At 45.5% G+C, this 20,780-nt stretch overlaps 1 protein-coding gene across 6 annotated transcripts in view; it reads left to right on the top strand.

The window, feature by feature from the left end:
* The window catches only part of SLC12A8 (solute carrier family 12 member 8), a 167,401-nt gene that overhangs the window by 97,784 nt on the left and 48,837 nt on the right, over positions 1 to 20,780 (top strand). For all 6 annotated transcript variants that reach the window (XM_066347896.1, XM_066347891.1, XM_066347895.1 and 3 more), the window contains 3 exons: positions 11,177 to 11,264; positions 12,816 to 12,903; positions 19,974 to 20,120. In XM_066347896.1, the coding sequence (XP_066203993.1) occupies positions 11,177 to 11,264; positions 12,816 to 12,903; positions 19,974 to 20,120 (323 nt within the window). The remainder of the gene's footprint in view (positions 1 to 11,176; positions 11,265 to 12,815; positions 12,904 to 19,973; positions 20,121 to 20,780) is intronic.

Genomic DNA, 20,780 nt, shown 5'->3' with positions numbered 1-20,780 from the left:
GCCGCAGCGAGTAGTTGAAGCTGCTACTCCTCCCCATGGTCCCGATTTCTAATCCTGGTCAGGACTGGAAGTAAATGTTGCCACCACTAGATGAAGCCTCAGCCTCAGCTGGTTATGTCTATCCTGATGGTGTATATAGATATTTGACCTTTTTCTTTTTAAAAGAGGCCCCCGCAGAGGGTGATATACAATGCATCACAATGCATCACAATGTTATCTATATTATATATGACCTCCTGAAGGATCATCTTCTTAAAGAGCTCAAATCTCTATATACACCATCAAAACAGACAGAACCAAGGCCCCTGCACCCAGCTGACCATGGGATTTGAACCCACAACCTCAGGGAGAACTCTAGTATTTATCAGAATCCTTACCTATAAGGCAAACTTCTCAATCTGACAGTAGAGATGCTCTGAGGACTTATGATGTTACACAAGTACCCAACATTTTCTAAAATTGATTTTGTCCAGTCTCTATATAGAGAGAGTATTTGCCAAATTGATTTGAACCACAACCTTGATGAAAGCTCCAGTATCTATTAGCGCTCCCATTTTCAACCACATATCTATGTGAGCTGAGCTTCTCAAGCTTGACTGCGATAAAAACTAAAAACAGAGAGAGACTGAGAACTGTTGAGGAAGAGCTTCGTGTGTGTCTTCCTACCATTCCTGCCAGGATATCCCTTTTGTATTCATCGAAACAGGCCCAGGTTTCACACTAAATGAGTATAAATACATTTAGAAACTATATTATTAACTATATATATAATATGTACTGTGTTAGAGTGTCATTTTGTGTCATTTTGGTAGGTGGTGTGCCCCAGGATTTTGTAAATGTAAAAAATGTGCCGCGGCTCAAAAAAGGTTGAAAATCACTGCTCTAAGGCATTAGAGGGTCCACAACTGACAAATTCTACTTCCAAGAATAGAGTGAAGAGGGCTTTAAAGATTCCTACAAGAGAAACTGAACAAACAAACTAATAAGTCAGGTGTGGAAAAGGTTTGGAAATCAGATGTAAGATGAAGAGAGACCGCCAGAGTCCTTAGGAAGCCCAGGGATTTCTGAGTGAGGAATGGAGCCCAGCCCTACGAGTGGACATTTAATTAGCTACTAGGTGCCAAGCTAGTTCATTCTAACTTTGCAACAGTTCTGGAAGGTAAATGATCTTATCCCTGTTTGCTGATAAGGCTCAGAGTTATACCTCCAAACATTAGACAAAGACAAAACAAAACAAACAAAAACAGATAAAATTCGGGCACTTTAGTGCATAGATATTCTACCTTAATTAAAAAGAAAAATAATAAATTTATGCACTTTAAAAGAGAAAGAAAATAGGCAGCAGAGAAACAATTAAGCTATAAATGGAAAGAGAAAATTGAAGGTTTCTAAGGACATAGATTTGAATTGAAAAGCTCCCAGGAGGAAGCTTGGAAGTTTCTTGAGAAAGAGTAAGTAGTCCTTTAATGAACACCTAACAGAATCAGGAAAGCCTAGAAAAACTATTAGGTTTTCCCCCTCCCTCCTTGCTAATTCTCATTTTCAGGAACAAAAAAGACAACAGGGTGAGAAGTAGGATTGTAATCACAGGCAGCAAGTGCAAACTCTGATCCCCGTGCGCCAGGGTTGACTAAGGGGGCCGGCAGAAAGAGGTGACCACTATCTGGCAAATGTGGGTAAGTGGTTACCTGTCATTTATACTGGTTATTTGAAACAAGGGATTATTTTCAAGGTGTGTAAGGAATCAGTTCCTCTCCTGGCCATTCATGTCTGTTGTCGGACCAGACATTAGCACCAGTGCACTAAGCACAACCCCCCATTACCTTGTGCAAGCCACCAATCTATAGGCGTAATCGGTGAACTTAGCAACGGCTCTCTGCCCTAATGACTGTTTTAAGTATAAAAAAACAATATGCCAAAAGGTAGTTTATTATTTCATGCATTTATTGCTTAAATAAAGACAATAAAAGAGGTACACAAAACTAAATTATGTTATAAGAAAGAGTTTTAAAATATTAATGAAAAAAATATTAAATAATACCTGACAAAAAACAATAAAACTGTTATTTAAGATATTTCCTTATTGCTTCTTGATTGGTGTCCTCACTTGCAATATTTTTCACCTATTGACGGAATGAACATTACTACAGGTACTTAGAATATGCTGTTGCACAGATGAACATTAAAAAAGAGTAAGGAATGTAAATTTGTGATTTCTACATTGGGCAGCTGCCCAGGCGCCCACCTTAGAGAGAACCCTGACTACAAGTGCCATTTTAACAACCGGTTCACCAAACTCAACAAAAAATTAGGTATCAGTTCTGCCGAACCGGCGTGAACCAGCTGAATCCCACCAGTGGGCATAATGTAAGTGTCCAGAAGACTACAGGTAGTGCTGAAGGTTTAGTCTCATAAACCTAACTAGTAAAGTGATGGCCAACACCATCTTACTTATATATTAAAGCTGAGATAATAAAGATAATGCTAAAAAGCCTTAAGACTAGGGCAGAAGACCAAGTCAGAAGGCTTAAACCATATGAAGGGAGCTGTGTAGCTAAGTCACGTGGTAGCGGTGTGCAGACCATATCGTCATCCTGATACATACTGAGCTGGGGTTTTGGGTAGCGTATTAACTGCTTCCTGGAACTGGCAGTTAGACCCGCGAGGAGGGATAATGCCCTCGACTAGGCACAGAAGTGCTTCAGAGCTAGAGATGGGATTCCTGTGGGTGAACCCCTGTGTCGTGCCGGTTTTAACTTGTGGGACAGATAACCCCAAACTAATCATGAATTTACTCTGTTTTAAAAAAGGAAATCCATGAAAAGCATGGATGTTAGAATGAAATGGAGAGACTGTCTGATGTAATAAAAAGAACACCGACTTGTGATTAGGAAACGTGTAGGTAGCTCAAAAATGGGGCAGAATCGCTTCTCCTCTGTAGGTCCCTGTTTCCTCATCTGAGGAAATAAAAGGTTAGAGAAGGCAATCTTTCTGATACCTTTCCGCTTTAAAAATAGTTGATTCTAGATAGCTATTGTAAACAATTTTAGCAGCCCTGCCTAGAAAAGTGTAAAGATCAAATAGTAATTACAAAATGGACACTTAGTGTTTCCCAAACTGTGTTCCATGAAACACTAACAATGAACAAAGTGTTTTATTATTATTTTTTTAAAATGTTCAGTTGTCAAAATAAGTTCTGGGAAACACTATGCTACATTTGTGTTCTTAGCAATGGATAATAAAATTAGCATGTGACAGGCTCTAGCAATTAGTCCAGCCGTAAAAACCCCTCTGAGATTTTTTAAAAAATTTAATATTTGTAAAACGTCAGGACACGAATGCTCTGGGAAAGAGTATCTGTTCTATGACACCCACCCTAAATGTAGTTTTAACAGTAACAATAATACTTTAAAATTTTACCAGAATCAGAAAGAAAGCAAACTAGAGTCTTTATCATCTTTCAAAAGCATGGGCAAAACATACTAAATCAAAAGGCTTTTTCTAGAACTAACTGGCAAGTAAGATATTTATAATTCACCAGAACTAGAGATCATCTGCTCAAGAACTGTGTAGTCAAACAAAGGCAACCTTCTGCAAACAGCAATCGCAGTGTGCAAGCCAATGTGACGCATGTAACAGGTCACCTGCATTTCCCCAGCAAGAGTCGCCCATGAGGCTTCCTGTCTGGAGTACAGGTGACCTCCATTTCCTTAGGTCTGGAGCTTCGTGTCTATGGGACTGACTCCCTACTTTCTGGCTTTTCTGTGTCTCAAAGCCAACTTCCTGGCTATCTGGGTCTGGCCCACTCTTGAGGGTGGCCTGTGTCAGTGTCTGTCCCCTCGCCTCCTGCTGATCAGGACCCCAGCACACTCCACACCACGCAGCCAGTAGGATCTATCATCAAAGGTTGGGTCATTGTGTAAGGGATTGTGGCGGAGACGACAAGGGCATTTATTATAAACACAGAACCTGTTTGGGAGCAGAAAGCAATTAGGATTAATCAATCATTGACTGGATAGGAGCATATATGATAGCAATGGAGTTTTCCTAGATTTTTATTAACTTTTGTAAATGATTTGAAAGAAGGTGCACAAAACGACATGGCAAACTATAGGAGGTATTAAAATAGCAAAGAAGAAGCGGGGTTAGGTAATCTCACACAGCTGAATGAACGGCCAGGGCAGTGGGAGACAATGAGGGTGAGCAGGTGAGGCTCCAGTGGTAAGCGTAGTGGCGGGTGGCCGAGGGTCAGAACCAGGGAGGTCCCAGAAGGGGTATTGATGAGGTTAGTAGGGTCTAAAAATGGTGAACACGGAAATTTGGCCAGGGATACCCTTGGCACCAGACTGTTCTAGCCCTTGCGCAGAGGTTCAGCGACAGCACTGGTTAGGGTAAGGCAGGTCCTGGGCATGCCCTTTTTGATCCAAATAAAACCTGCACATGATAAAATAAAATAGTGCAGAGGTGCTTGTGATATATAACAAGTCCCCCGCCTACCCCTCACCACAGAGGCAACCACTTTTAATCATTTTTAGTACTTACGGAGTTAACTGTGGATCACTAAGTCATATGTCTCTACCTATACCTTGATTAATCAAAGTGAGATATAATCTATTGGCTCCATGCTAAGAAATCAGAGAGTTTAGCTTACTTCCATGTTTCTCCATCCACTTCCCACTCTTTGAGAGTTATACTTTAATTTTAAGTTCTTTTTGGTTACCTTTATAACTTTAAATAATATACAGTATTTAAATTTCTGTTATATTATCAATTCTAGGCTATATCCCTTCACTCCTTATTGTTGGTATAAGAGATTGAGAGATTCTGTGTTGTGTTTTAAGATTAATGTGTTAGAGTCATATTTATTTTAGGTGTAAAGTATTTAAAATATTTTTACAAGAAATGCTTTAGTTATCTCAAGGAATACCCAATTTTAATTTTAAGGGGATCTACATAATCCTTTTATATTTACATTTTAGACCAATATCAGGGAAGCCATAACAAGTTGGTTATTACCAGGTAAGTGGACAAATCCCATGAAAGCTATAGTTTACCACTTAAAGTGAACACAGTTTCACACACACACACACACACACACACATTCTCAAATCTATTATATTTGCTTGTCTTAAGCTTATAAGTTAGCAGTTTCTGTAACTTCAAAGACAAACTGCTCAGTATTTTTGGAAATTTCTTTGCTCTTCTTAGCAAACACTTAGAAACTCCCTTTTATGATGACAAGCTATGGAATAAGTAGACAGTTAATTTAAAATATATTGTAACTGGTATTTACAGTGTGTCCGTAAAGTCATGGTGCACTTTTTTTTTTTTGTATTTTTTTCTGAAGTTGGAAACGGGGAGGCAGTCAGACAGACTCCCGTATGCGCCCAACCGGGATCCACCCCGGCACGCCCACCAGGGGGCGATGCTCTGCCTATCTGGGCCATCGCTCTGTTGCATTCAGAGCCATTCTAGCGCCTGAGGCAGAGGCCAAAGAGCCATCCTCAGCGCCCAGGCCATCTTTGCTCCAATGGAGCCTCGGCTGCAGGAGGGGAAGAGAGAGACAGAGAGGAAGGAGAGGGCGAGGGGTGGAGAAGCAGATGGGCGCCTCTCCTGTGTGCCCTGGCCAGGAATCAAACCCGGGACTCCTGCATGCCAGGCCGACGCTCTACCACATGGTGCACTTTTGACCGGTCACAGGAAAGCAACAAAAGACTATAGAAATGTGAAATCTGCACCAAATAAAAGAAAAACCCTCCCAGTTTCTGTAGGATGATATGGCAGCATGTGTGCATGTGCAGATGATGACGTAACACCATGTATACAGCGGAGCAGCTCATGGCCATGCCAGTGGAGATGTGGATGGTACAGAGGAAAGTTCAGTGTGTTCTGTAGCTTGCTAAATTTGAATCCGTGACCAAAGTGCAACATGAATATCGGCACGTTTATAGTGAAGCGCCACGACATTAATCACTTAAAACAGAGAATCACAGACATTATTCACTCTGTTACGCCAGACGTCCTTACTCGTGTGTGGCAAGAACTTCACTATCGTTTAGATGTGTGTAGGGCAACAAATGGAGCCCACATCGAACTGCACTGAATAGGTATGAAACTGGGAGAGTTTCCCTTTTATTTGGTGCAGATTTCACATTTCTATCGTCTTTTGTTGCTTTCCTGTGACTGGTCAAAAGTGCACCATGACTTTACGGACACACTGTATATATTTTTTCTAGGCTTTTTCTTATCTATGTAACAAATTTATTGGTTAGCTCCTCTTTCAAGTTTTCTTATTAAACTGATTGAAGCTTGTAACACCAAGCCAGTCCTGAGTGAAAATCATGGGACTTAACGTTTTGATTTCCACACAACTACAACGAAAATATTAGTGCTCTTTCTCTCCCCTCTACTTATCTTCCCTCTTTTCACTTCCTAATATTGGTTAGCTATAACTTTACTTTTATTTCACCAAGTTAGAAAATTTTATTTAGTTTTGTAGCTATAGTTGTGTCCTCTATGCTTTGCCTATAGATCGAATTTTAGAAGTTAAAAACAATACATATACACTATTATGACTATGTAGCGGTTGTTCATTGAAAAGCTAAGTAGTGAACTGGAGTTCCATTCCTTTTGCTGTGATTATGATGTGGCCCTTGTGCCACTTAGGGGAGAATGTTTCTAATATCATAGCCAAGTGGGTTCACTTTCTTTAAATTTCATCAGTTGTTTAAAATCATGTCACATTCTAGTTTTCTCCGTATTTAGACCTTGATTTTTTTGTTCACTTTTCCTGGAGTTTCAGTAACCCTTATTTTTTTTTGTTGTTGGCATAATATATAGTAAATATATCCTTAAAATCATTCAGTTTGTCAATAAATTACATAGAAGAAGACATAGGTACTAAACTCATGGACCTGGGTTTTAAAGAGCATTTTATGAATTTGACTCCAAAGGCAAGAGAAGTGAAAGCAAAGATAAATGAATGGGACTACATCAGACTAAGAAGTTTTTGCTCAGCAAGAGAAACTGACAACAAAATAAACAGACAGCCAACTAAATGGGAAATGTTATTTTCAAACAACAGCTCAGATAAGGGCCTAATATCCAAAATTTACAAAGAACTCATAAAACTCAACGACAAACAAACAAACAATCCAATAAAAAGATGGAAAGAGGACATGAACAGACACTTCTCCCAGGAAGAAATACAAATGGCCAACAGATATATGAAAAGATGCTCATCTTCATTAGTTATTAGAGAAATGCAAATCAAAACTACAATGAGATACCACCTCACACCTGTTAGATTAGCTATTATCAACAAGACAGGTAATAGCAAGTGTTGGAGAGGCTGTGGAGAAAAAGGAACCCTCATTCACTGTTGGTGGGAATGTAAAGTAGTACAACCATTATGGAAGAAAGTATGGTGGTTCCTCAAAAAACTGAAAATAGAACTACCTTATGACCCAGCAATCCCTCTACTGGGTATATACCCCAAAAACTCAGAAACATTGATACATATAGACACATGCAGCCCCATGTTCATTGCAGCATTGTTCACAGTGGCCAGGACATGTAAACAACCAAAAAGCCCTTCAATAGAAGACTGGATAAAAAAGATGTGGCACAAATACACTATGGAATACTACTCAGCCATAAGAAATGAAGACATCGGATCATTTACAACAAAATGGTGGGATCTTGATAACATTATATGGAGTGAAATAAGTAAATCAGAAAAAAACAAGAACTACATGATTCCATACATTGGTGGGACATAAAAACGAGACTAAGAGACATGGACAAGAGTGTGGTGGTTACTGGGGGTGGGGGGAGCGAGGGCGCGGGAGGGAAGGAGGGAGAGGGGAAGGGGGAGGGGGAGGGGCACAAAGAAAACTAGATAGAGGGTGACGGAGGACAAGCTGACTCTGGGCGAGGGGTATGCAACATAATTGAATGACAAGATAACATGGACATGTTTTCCTTGAATATATGTACCCTGATTTATTGGTGTCACCCCATTAACATTAATAAAAATTTATTTAAAAAATCATTCAGTTTGTTAATTGTACTGTCCATCGTGTTGACTCCAGTTTTTATCCAGAGGCATCCCTCTTGGCATCTCCATCCTTCAGCTTCAATCTCTGCTGGCTTCTCTGCTGTACAGCTCTGACTCTGGGGCTTTATTCCATTCCTGAGTTATCACCACTGTTTTCCGAACCTCCCGTTCTCTTCCTTTATGGTTTATATCCTCATTTTTCTGGAGTACATACTTTAGTATCTCCCTCAGAAACTGTATGTGGAGGTAAATTCTGTCAGCCCATGTTTGCTTAACTTCACTTTCACTTAATTAGTAATCTGGCTAAAATTCTAGTTTCAAAATAATTTTTCCTCAGGCTGTATATTCTGATGCTTTGGGTAAAATGTTCTAAAGATATCAATTAAATCCAACTAATCTAAAAAAAAAAAAGTCAAGGCTCCATTGTTTTCTAGCATTCTGTGTTGCTAATGAGAAGTCTTATCCCAGTCTAATTTTATCTTTGAAAATATTTAGGGTTTCTCTTGGTGCATTTTGATATGAAGGTTTTGTTTTTAGTTCTTTTGTTGTCTACTTGATGGGATATATCTACCTGAAGATTTGTGTCTTCTTCGGTTTAAAGACATTTATTTCTATTATTTATCTGGCTATTTTATTTATTTATTTATTTATTTATTTTCTGTTTTCTCTTTCTGGATCTCCTATTAGTTGGATGTTGTAACTCCAAGATGTCTTCTCTATTATATTCTTTGCTTAAATTTTCTACCCCTTTATCTTTCTGTTTTAAGTTCTGGGATATTTACTTAACTTTATCTTTTAGATCTTTATTGCAATTTTAATTTTAGTGATCATGTTTTCAATTTCCAGTTCTTTCTTGTCCTTGGATTATCTTTTGTTCTTCGTGGCAACTTTCTGTAGAGCTAGAATATTCTTCTTGGATGTATGTGTCTGGAGCCACTAATTAGCATTTCCTTGAAAATTCTCTTCTGTGTGCTGACTTTTATGATTCTTCCAGCCCAGGTTGTTCTATTTTTGTCACACATGTATTGTGTGTGCGTTTCTGCTTTTTCTCACATAGTTGGCACTCTTCGGTTGTGGGCGTGGATTCCTTGCGGTCGGTCGGGGGTGTGAGTCTGCTTTCTTGATGGGGCTCCCTCTTTGTGGGAAGCTGACGGCATCACATTGGCGAGAATGGCTGGTTCTGAGGAGGGCTTCATTTGGGGTCCAAGGACCTACACTAACAGCCCTGGTTTTCCTCGAATGGTTTATTCAAATCCTCTAGAGAAGCATGCCAAAGCTTTCTGTTCCTCCCCTTTCCCTCTTTGTCATAATCTGCGTTTTCTGTGTTCCAGACCTTTGCAGAAACCTTTCATCTACTTGAGGCGCCCCCTCCCAATCCTCTTTGCTCATAGGCATGTACCCCTGTTTCCCCTTTACTATCCTTTCAATAGGATCTGGGGGGGGGGGGCCACCAGAGGAAAGAAAATGTGCCTAACATGCCATTTTCAACAAAAAGCCCTTTAAAAATAATTTTTCTCTCATCTCAAAATGGTTACTGTACAAAACTTGGAAAATATTTAGATAAATAAGTAATAAAATGAGAAAAGATGTTTTTTTTATCACCCAGAAATAACACTGTAACATTTTAAAATGAGTTCCTTTTTCTATGCATCTATGTATTTTATTTATTTTATTTTTACAACAGGACCATACCGTATGTTGTGTTTTCTAATATGCCTCTGAAAACGAAACAATAGCTTTTAAATACCTTTCCATATCACAGCCTGTTCCTGACAACATTGAAGACCTGGTATTTACTGAAAGATGTATCTTCACTTGTTTAGCTAATCTGCTATTTTTAGACATTAGGTTGTTTCTAATTTTCACTATTATAAAACAGCATGTGTAGACATTTTTGGTGAACTTTTAACTCATCTCCTTGACTATTTAGTTAGATTAAAATCCTAGTAGTGGAATCTCTGAGTCTAAGTATGCGGGTCCCGCCCCTGAGGCGGGCCCGCAGGAGCTCGTGTCCCGGGCTTTCCCTTCACCCCGCCCACTGGGGCTTCTGTCAGTTTTATTGCTAAGGCGTTATGAGCATAATTTTTGGAGTCAGACAGACCAGGGTTGAATCATGGCTTTTGCCACTTAGTAAATGTGTGACCTTAGGCTATTTTAATTAACCTCCTTGAGCACTAGTTTCCTTTTCTATAAAACGGGGGAAATAATTTTACTCTTCTGATGTGGTTGTTGTGAGGATTAAACAAGATAAAAGTACATGTAAAGCACTTAGCACAGGTCCTGTCGGGTTGAAAGTGCTCATAAATTTACCCTGATAGGGTGAGGCCATTCCTCCCCTGAGGCCCGTGCGAAGTGTCCTTCAAGGCCACACTGGAGACGCACCCACCCTCTGTGAGGCTCTCCTGTCTGGGCTGGGAGAGTGCTGTGGGCTGAGCCTGCTGTGGTTGCTCAGAGCACATTGTGTGGAGCTGTCTGCTGTGGGTGTGTGTGGACAGAGGCAGCGACATGCCTTCTCCACCACCCTGCCCTGTGCTGTCTCCCCCATCCTCACTAACTACTGCTCATGAGTGTTCTTGGGAAGAGCGGGGATGGTGTAACCCAGTGTTGGGACCATCGGGATTGTTCTCTGGAGTTTGTTTAGAGCCTTTCAGCAGCTCAGGTTTGGATGTGGTCTCTGGCTCTGACTATTGGGGGGCACTTGCCCCCGGAGACCTGAGCTCCAGTGTATTCAGTGGCAGCAGAGGCAGGGAACCTGCTGAACAGGCTGCAGCGGGCAGTTTGCTGAGACAGCCTCTCCAGGGTGTTGGCCGGTGGAAGGCCGAGCTGTTTGTGGCCTTGGGACCTGTGTGCAGCCTCCAGATGCCTCCCTCACCCTTATTACTTTGCACTGGGCCATGAGCAGCTTTTGTCGTCTCCGTAGGGCTCTCCTCCGCATTGCCTAACCCACAAAGGTCCCTTTCACGCCCTTGGATTCTTCCCTAGTTGCCAGGGGAGACTGAGAAGCAAGGTTTTGCAGAGCTGCAGATGGGAGGGTTTGCTTCTAGGAGGGGACCCTGAGGAGGGGTAGGGGATTCCAGGGTACCCTGCTCACCCCTCTCCCATCTGGATGTCTTTCAGGAGTCATGGCCGGCTTCAACATGGGGGGTGACCTCAGGGACCCCCCTGCCAGCATCCCCCTGGGCTCCCTGGCAGCTGTTGGCATCTCGTAAGTTCCCCCTCCGTGGCAATCAGCTGAAGAGAGGGAGAGAAGACTCCAGGCGAAAGCCGGGATGGCCCTCTTTGTTCTGGGAATGCCCCGAGTCCGACCAATCTATTTCGTATTCCAATCCTCCTTTTAACACTCACTGGGCTGGAAAATTCAAGTCTGGTGGGTTCAGACCGATTGCCCTTTCATACCCCTGCCTGGGGGAGGAGGGGCGTCATTAACCAGATCAGATCAGCATCCTTTCTTTCCTTTCTCCTCAGCCTCCTGGCCACCCCCCACCCCACCCCCATTTTGAACTTGGAGATTTTTTTAACCATTGAGTTTCCAGGATCATGGGAAGGGCCATAACGATGAAGGGTTTTGCAGTCAGATTAGAGTTTGCATTTCAGCTCTGCCGGCGGACGGGCTGCGTGACTAAGCTATTTACATGGTTCTCTGAGCCTCCTTTTTCTTCCCTGTAAGATAGGGACAATGAAAAGATGTCTGCCCCACAGACTGCGGAGGAGATACTGTGTGTAAAGGCACATAGTAGCAACTCGGACTGGTCCTCCTTCCCACAGCTAGCCTCTCTGCACCACCCCGAGGCTGTCCAGGGTCACACTGTGCCATCCACACGAGCAGGCTGGTGGCCTCGGGTCTGCTTCTGACCTAGAATCTTTTGATTTTCTCGTCGTACCATGACAAAAGCTCCTCTGCCGTCACTGGGTGGGTGTGACAGGCAATGAATGGGGTCACAGACGCAACGTTGACTTGGAAAGTTAAAAGCGTCTGCGTGATTTTAACCGTGGTATTTATGGATATTAACACATGTATCTCACAAGGGCTGCGCTCTTCGCTGACTGTGTGGCACTATGGCCTTTAGCCAAGCACACAGCACCAGCGCATTCGGGCTAAACGGGGCACTCAGTCGTATCGGGAGGGAAAGGAAGCTGACGGAGAGAGGGAGTTGGGAGTTGGGAAGGAAAGGAAAGAGAGAACCCTGCCTTGGTTCCAGCCCTGGCTGGGAAGCCCCAGGAGGAAGCTTCGCCCATCCCCTCGCTGCCCAGAAGGGAATGAGGCCACGGGATCACGGGAGTTGCTCAAGGTCACAGGGCATCCGGGGGTGAAGCCAGGTCCCTGTGGGCCTTGGCTTGTCTGTCTATCATGTGGGAGCCAAGAAACGGCAGGACTCAGAGGCCTGGACGATCATCAGCTTCTTCTTGCGGAATGAAGGGGTGGGGGTGGCCGGTGGGCTCTGGCCCGAGTCCTGGCGACCTGGAGGCCAGCTGGGCCTCCCCACCCCACTCCAGAAGCTTCCGTGTGTTTTTCATTTTTATGTAAAAAAGAGACAAAACAATGATACTTTCTTTTTGCTAAGAAATATGCTAAGGAGGAGTACCGAAGGCCCCCCCCCCCCACCCAGATGGATTAGAAAGGCCTCAGGACAGGCTCTCTCCTTCCTTTGAGTCAGGTCCCTGTGGGAACCAGGAGGTTGCGTGGGGGCAAGGGGTTGGGATGGGCTTGGCCGAGGGGGGAGGGGGCAGCTCGGCTCTGCTCTTGGCTGTTTTGCAGGTGGTTTCTGTACATTGTCTTTGTCTTCCTGCTTGGTGCCATCTGCACCCGTGAGGCCCTGCGCTACGACTTCCTGATAGCCGAAAAGGTGGGTGAGTCCCGTGGTGACCAGAGGCTCTGTGTGCCCGCTCATTCGTCTGTGGCCGCTAGCAAGTGGCAGCGCTCCCTTGCAGTCCCGCCTGGAATCCGTGTGGTCCTGGGCCCAGGACAGAGGATGGGGGCCCCAACACGGAAAAGGCCCAGGCTCTTTTTACGGATCCCTAGAAATACGTAGCAACACCCATAAAGGCACGTGCACCCAGGTGACTAAATAGTCAAGGAAAAATTTTCAGGACAGAAATAGAATGTATCCCCAACTCAACCAGCTCTTCATTGTTGCCAGTAGGCTCACCTGCCACCCTGAGCAGAAAGTGCTGCTCACAGAAGCAGGTTAGGAGGAGGCTGATGGGCAGACAGGATAGCAGCCAGGTGGAGGGAATGGAGGACGCCTGGCACCAGGGCGAGAGCCTGGGGCAGGCGGGGCAGGGTCCCCTTGTCCTCTGAGCACCCTGGCCCCTCGGGCTCTCCACACAGGGTGGGCCGGGTACAGGTGGCTGTACCCTCTTTGTTTCTAGAGCGGGACACCCTGTCCTGAGAAGATCAGCAAATTCCTCTCGATCCACAGCCACCCCTCAGCAGGCTCAGGCCGTGTGTTGTCAAGGACACTCATCTGGCATCTCTGGAACCCAGGGGAATGAGATTGCCTGACACTTCTGGAAACCCCCACCACCAAACCCGTACCTTCCCTTGAGTTCCTGGGGGAAAGTAGACCCTGAGATTCCGTCCTTTGTCGGAGAAGCCTAGTAGGCCAGGGAGGTTTTCTTAGTTAACTCCTGAGCATCACTGCTCATATTTTAGGGGGAATTACCCTTTTCTCTTGGTGAGGCCTCGCTGATCTTCATGGGGTGTGTGTGGGGGGGCTGCTTGGGGCAACGCCAGGGCAGGAAGCTCCAGCTTGCTTTTTAGGGCTGCATTTGGACTTGATGTCCCACTGGCACAGACTCCCTTTGAAGGCAGGTAGACACTGATGTGACGGTATTTGTTTTCGGGGATCGTGACCTCACCTTGGAGGCAGGTTTTGAAAGAGGCAGTGAGAACAGGAGGCCCACCTTCTAGGGCCTCGAGGTCTTAGGGCCCCAGCTGGTGAGCAAGGTTTGCTTTCAGGGAAGGAGTCCATGGCTGGCCCTTGTTTTTGCCTACGTGCCTGCTTTCATGCTGAGCTTCATCTCCCAGGGGCCTTTTCTCTAATTGTGGAATGAAAAGCTTGGCTGCGTTAGAGGAATTAAGGGCCTCAGGGAGCAGCAGAGCCTCCACCCGGGGAGCTGCCTGCTGCCGCCTGCGTCCTGCCAGGGCCTGACTGGTGCTGCCTGCTTCTGAGGCTGGTTCTGTTCTAGTGGGTTTCCTCCCAGAGGTCCTTTCAACCACCAGAGACTCTGATCTAGATGGAATGAGGCAAATTATCCCCTGGGCTGGGGCTCCTCCCTCCCCGCCCTCCCTTGCTTTGCAGGAAAGCTAAGATAGGTGGGTGGGTGGGAGGACAGGCAGCCGGTGTCCAAGGAAGGCCAGGACAGCAAGGGAGTAAAACATCTCTGTGAAAAGCATGGGAGAACCTCTGTGGGCGGCTAATTGTAGAAACATCCGCGGGGAAAGCTTGTTGGGAATGCCTCCTGTCCTAGATGGTGAAACAGGGTAGGCAGGTACTTGGTCGGTTAGAAGCACGTGCTAAACCATGCCTGGCAATAATATGTGGGAATGTCGTTGAGCACACACCAGGATGAGGGATGGAGAGTTAGATTTTGGAGAGGATGAGAGACACTTCCTGGAAGAGGAGTTATAAAGCCTATAAAGGGAGCAAAGATACTGTTCCTGGTTCTCAGGAGCAGACGGGCAGGTGCAACAACCAAATAGGGCGACTCCAGAAAAGCAGCACCTGTGTGCCCGCCGCAGGGACGACCAGGCGGGATTTCCCCTTACAGCCTTGACCCTGGCATTTCTCTGTCCCTACTCTCTGGGGTCCCTCCTTGGGACTGGCTCGGCCACCATAGCCGGTACCATAACCAGGCAGTAAGCTGGGCTGCAGTTTTACAAACAGTCTTCAGAGAATGGGATGGTGCAACGTACAGAGGTTGGGAGGTACCATGCCCAGTCTTATGTGGTTACTTGATACACCCAGCCACCCCGGTGTGGTTTTAATGAACTGTCCATCTCGGTGTCACGTCGTGGCTGTGGCCTCGGTGGTGAGCTCTCCTGGGCTCTGAGGAAGCAAGGCCTCTGCACTCTGGCCTGTGTGCCCAGCGGGTCTCACCTCTGGGCACACACCAGGCCCGGCCTCCAGCACACCCCCCAGAGCAGGTTCTCGGGAGCCTCCACACACTGCACTTTCTCTGGGCGTGCTCTGCCAGGACAGTGACCTCGGTGGCCGCTGGCTGTGCAGGCTCCCTTCCACTGACCTGCAGCCGCTCAGTTCGTCTGCTTCCTTCTGGGTTTCCTGCAGTTTCTCTAATGCAGGGGTCCCCAAACTTTTTACACAGGGGGCCAGTTCACCATCCCTCAGACCGTTGGAGGGCCGGACTACAAAAAAAACTATGAACAAATCCCTATGCACACTGCACATATCTTATTTTAAAGTAAAAAAACAAAACGGGAAGAAATACAATATTTAAAATAACAAGTAAATTTAAATCAACAAACTGACTAGTAGTTCAATGGGAACTATGCTCCTCCACTGACCACCTATGAAAGAGGTGTCCCTTCCAGAAGTGCGGCGGGGGCCAGATAAATGGCCTCAGGGGGCCGCATGTGGCCCGCGGGCTGTAGTTTGGGGACCCCTGCTCTAATGTATGTCTAATTATTTGGTTTCCTGGCCCACAGTTTCCCTAAGGGTTTTCTTTTTTAAAGCTTTATGTCCCTTCCCCACAGGAATTTCTTCCTGGCTCTTAAGTGTCAGGCTCAGTAACGTTATGCTTTATATTGTGGGTATTGTGGGTGGTGGCTCCAGAGTAATCTATTTAAAGCACAGAGCCTGGTTTAAGGGGTAGGTGCTTATTCAATGTTGACTCCCCTACACACCCCTATGGGACACATTGGGAAGGGACACCTTTTTTGGTATAAATCCACCATATTTAACTAAATAGAAAAAGCTAAAAAGTAAGTCCCAATATTATTTTCTTATATTATACAAAAAGGAATTGTATAAAAAACAGGTATTAGTAGGGATAAAGTTAAATAGATTAAATGATTGTATCAGAATAAACTTGTATATAGTCCAGGGGGGAAAAAACCCTGTTTTTTACACATCAAAAGATCCAAGTCCTTTAGGAACCCCAGAGCTTGCTAACTAGCAAAGGAAGAGCAGACCAAGTAGGACAAGTACCCCTGAAGCATATTTATTAAAATGGGGTACCCCAAAGAGTAATCTCTCATTATTCTTGGCTGTGACAGTCATGGTTTCACATGGCCCCAGTTGTAGAGGGGAAGACGGTGGGGCGGGCCCGGCCGGCTGCTCAGCTGGCCCTCCCAGCCCAGCCTGCCTGTCCTCTGCTCTCTGTCACGGACACAGCGCTGCCTCTCAGGGAGGAAGCCTGACTCTGTTTCCTTAAGGAAAATGACTATCAAGTTAGAGAGAGAAACCACGACTGAAAGTTGAGATGTTGGTCAATTTGTTTAGTGAGGACAGTACCAGAAAACATGGTCTATGGAAATATGACGTGAGAGTAAACTAGGGGACTATTGAGACGTTGCTGTATTGATACATTTGGGATTGTAAGGGTTCCAGAATGTACTCCTCAATAATGTGAGAGGGCCACAAGAGTTAGATGAGGCACAGTGAGCACCTTGCAGATGACTTCAAAGTCAGTCCTTGAGGAGAAGGGGGCAGTCAGTGCATTGGTGGGGTCTCTTAATGACGGCAGCTCAGGTGGGGCCTGGGACAGAATGCCGACACAGAGAGGTGGAAATAATGATTTTCTCTAGTAGTTCCTGTGAGAGGAAACAAGGGGAATCACACCCCAGATAGTGTTTCGGAAAGGTAGAGAGGTTTTTGTGATGGCTCAAACAGGTGTAGGACAGAAAGGCTTTTTCTTTTCTTTTTTTTTTAAAGCACATCTGCTCAAATCCTCAATTCCACCTTCCCTGGCAGTTAGCAAGTTCACAGTCCTGTATGAATAGAAAAAGTGATTAAATTCTGTGAGGGCTGGAAGCAAAGCTGTGGTTTACTGCTGTATTTGTATCTTGCCCTGTACCAGGCACGTACTACATTCCCCCATGTATAAGATGCACCCTTTTTCAAAAAATTTGGGTCTAAAAACTGGGTGCATCTTATACAGTGGTTGCAGATTTTTTTTTTAACTTGCATTTTCCGCTTTTTTGCGCTTGTTTTTGCGCTCATTGTCGAAGACAGTGGTTCGTCATCAGACACAGATGAGGACAGGCTAACGGATGGGAGTTTTGACAGTGATGAGGAGTTGTATGAATTTTATGATGACTACAACTTGAGTTCAATAATTTTATGTAATACATTTTTTTTTCTAAATTTTGGACCCCAAAATTAAGGTGTGTCTTATACATGGGAGCGTCTTATACATGGGGAAATACAGTAACTTGTCTTCAGCAGATGTTACCTACATGGATGGATGGTTGATAGAAGAAAAGGAAGAGACAGGATTCAAGTAGGAAAGATAAAAATGGAATTTTTAATAATTTATCCAGACATGAGGACCAACATTTCATTTATTTTTCAGAAAACCAAGTATTAATTTTTTAAAAAAGATTGGCAAGTGAGCAGACCGTCGTAAACACAGTTGACAAACTGGACGTAAACAAGTCACTCTGCCCAGACAGCTCCCTCGGGCCCCAGCCCGGGCTCCGCAGGAGTCCCCGGGAGCACTGTGGGAAGGCTGGCCACAGCTGGATGTCACTGCGTCGTGGCCTCCAGGTGCCAGAGACTCATCAGGTTCCTGAGGTCAGTCCCCACACCAGAAGGATACTGGCTAGAAGGGCAACCAGTTTTTATAGACAGGTTTTATATGAGAAAAGTATTTTAAACATAAATATCCATAACCTTTTGGGTAAGAAGCAGTGAAACGTCTACAAGGAGAAGACATGCCTGACTGGTCTCGAGAATTCTGAGAGGGAAGAATGCAGTGGGTACAATGTCCTGCGCCCTGTGGTCCTCACCCTGGCTGCACGTTGGAATCACCCGGAGGCTTCTGAGAAGCCGGTGATATTTGTGCTCTGCTCCATGCTAATTAAAGTCTAGTTTCTGGGATGATTCTAATGTCTAGCCAGAGTGGAGAACTACTGAGGCAGTTCTCAGAAACCTTTGGATAAAATGTTAGCACAAGATGTACGTTTAAAATCAGCCAGCATAGGATACATTTGGGAGCAAAGACAGAAGCAAAGGTCATAGATGAATGATCACATCTCAGAGTAGATCAAGTGTTGATAATGGGGCCATTTTATATAACCATTTTGTAAGATACCCAGGGCATGAATCACAGTGAGGTTGTAAAGCTTCATGAATTTGGCTGGCACTTGCTAGGCCCAGTTTGCCGGACTCCATTAGGTGAGGTAGAGAGAGGACAAGATGTATGAGACTCAGATCTGCCCCTAAGAACTTACGGTGCACTAGCAAGATAAGCCATGAACATAATTAACTGTGGCATGGGGTTATAATCAGTGGTGGGATTCAGCAGGTTCTCACTGGTTCAGCAAAACTGATACATATACATATATTTCCCATCAAGAATTGTGGCTGGTGCAGGTTTCTGGAAAGATACCTAACCAAGGCCCTGCGTTCTGTGTAGTTTGATGCCATTGATGTGACACATTGTAAGCAAGAAAGTAAAAAATGGGGTCAGATGAGTCTTCTGGACTCATTACCTGGAACTTGTTGGAAAGCCAAAGTCTTGGGCCCTACCCCAGGGGTAAGTGGCATACTGAAAATTAAATCTAACCCATCTTAATTGTTGGGCAGATGAGCACTTGCAATACACAGTTCTGGCAATTGTGCCTAAAGGAAAGTAGAATGGAGAAGCGCATCTCAAATAAATAATCAAGAAAACAGACTTCCCTGGGGTCCAGCTCAGGAGGCTGGGGTGGACTCACGACAAACAGCCTCACAGACTCACAGTGGCTTGGCCAGCAGCACTCATCTTGTACAAGCTGACACCAAGCAGTAGAGCTATGCTCTCTCTTATTCTGTTGGTGCCTTGTGGGCCATAGGAGTCATGGATCTCATTCATTCATTCATTCAGCATTTCTAGTTCTGTGTCGGCACCAAGTATACTAGGATAAACGAGCTAGGCAGCCTGTGGAAATGAAGCCAGTGGAGGAGACAGTGAACTAGGTGCCTGAATCTCACACGGAGGTGCTGCAAGGCCCAATATACAACCACTGTTGTGAGGGGCTTGGGAGTGGCCGCATGGAGGAGGGGAGGGTGGTGCTGAGCCTTGCAGCACAGTTGGGAGTTTAATGAATAATGAGTAGATTAACGATGTGGACAGAGGGTTCCAGCAGGCAGGGAAATCACGCGGACAGAGGGAGTATTCAGGGAAGAGGGCTGGGGGTACCGCAGACTAGGAAGGGCCTCAGATGTCAGGGATGTGGGGAGCCATTGGTACTTTTGCAGCAGGGGCATTGATGGCCAGATTTGAGTTTAGAGAGGTCTCCCTGGCAGAGGCTAAGGGATGATCCAGTGTGGGCACTGCCTAGAGGCAAGAGGCCAGTTAACATTGTTGTTGGCCAGTGGTTCTCAGAGTATTGTCCCCAGACCCTCAGCATCAACATTACCTGGAACTTGTTGGAAAGCCCAAGTCTTGGGCCCTACCCCAGACCTGCAGAGTCAGAGACTCGGAGGTGGTACCCAGAACTCCGTGTCCCCACGCCCTTCCGGTGCACACTCAGTGTGAGAACCTCTGTGCAGTCCAGACCAGGTGTGATGGTGGCTCAGACTGAAATGGTGGCAGTGCAGATGAAGGGTGGGGCAGATACGGGAAATCTGTCTAAGACGTCAAATCTACAGGACTAAGGCTAGACGGGTGCAGGCGGGTGGGCACCAGGGAAGCAGGAAGGAGTTGGAGCAGGGTCTGTCACTGGGTAATGGGACTGCTTCCCATACAGGTGTCCCTGGTGGGCTTCCTGTTCCTCTTGGGCTTGTACATCTCCTCCCTGGCCTCCTGTATGGGGGGCCTCTACGGAGCCCCCCGGATCCTGCAGTGCATCGCCCAGGAGAAAGTGGTTCCCGCGCTGGCCTGTCTGGGGCAAGGGGTGAGTAACCTTTTTCTTTTCTTTTTTGACAAATGTCCATTTTTCCATGAACCTGATTGTTGGTGAAAATTGCTCAAGGCTTCCTGGTTAGAGCCACTGGTCACGTTCTCCAGGGTGGGGAAAAACAAGAGGGCAGAGGTCATTTCTTTCCCCCCTGACCTCTGGCTGCCGGAGGCTGGGGCCAGTCAGACAAGTGTTTGTCAGTGTCACAGCCGGGACAGCTAACTGCCCTCCAAACATCTTGGGCCCTGCACAGAGGGAAAGGGGGGAACATTCTTTAATAGCCGTAAATTTGGGGTCCTTCACATTTAGCGTGGAAGAAAGAATCTCTTGGTGAGGAGGGGTGATGGTCCTGGCAACTCTAACTCTGCCCACGAGTTCTCCTTCCCTGTGGGGTTGCTTTATGATTTCTCACACATCTAACTTCTGGGCTCCCTACTAGCCATCATGGCCCAAACCTTACTGGATTCAGTACGGCTCAGCTGAGCCACAGAATGGTCAAATGAGACATTCCCCAAACTGAGGAGATGACAAGAGAGGAAAGAACAGAACCGTCTTGTCAGTAATGCGGTTTGCAAGCTATAGTTCCTCCCCGTGTGTTGGAGAAGCACAGAGGCCTGCCAACCCCTCTCCCTTTCCGAGCCTCCCTCTGGGTGAGGG

This window comes from Saccopteryx leptura, chromosome 8 (genome assembly GCF_036850995.1).
Source record: "Saccopteryx leptura isolate mSacLep1 chromosome 8, mSacLep1_pri_phased_curated, whole genome shotgun sequence".
In the NCBI taxonomy this organism is placed as follows: Eukaryota; Metazoa; Chordata; class Mammalia; order Chiroptera; family Emballonuridae; genus Saccopteryx; species Saccopteryx leptura.
This window is presented reverse-complemented; position numbering and strand designations above follow the sequence as displayed.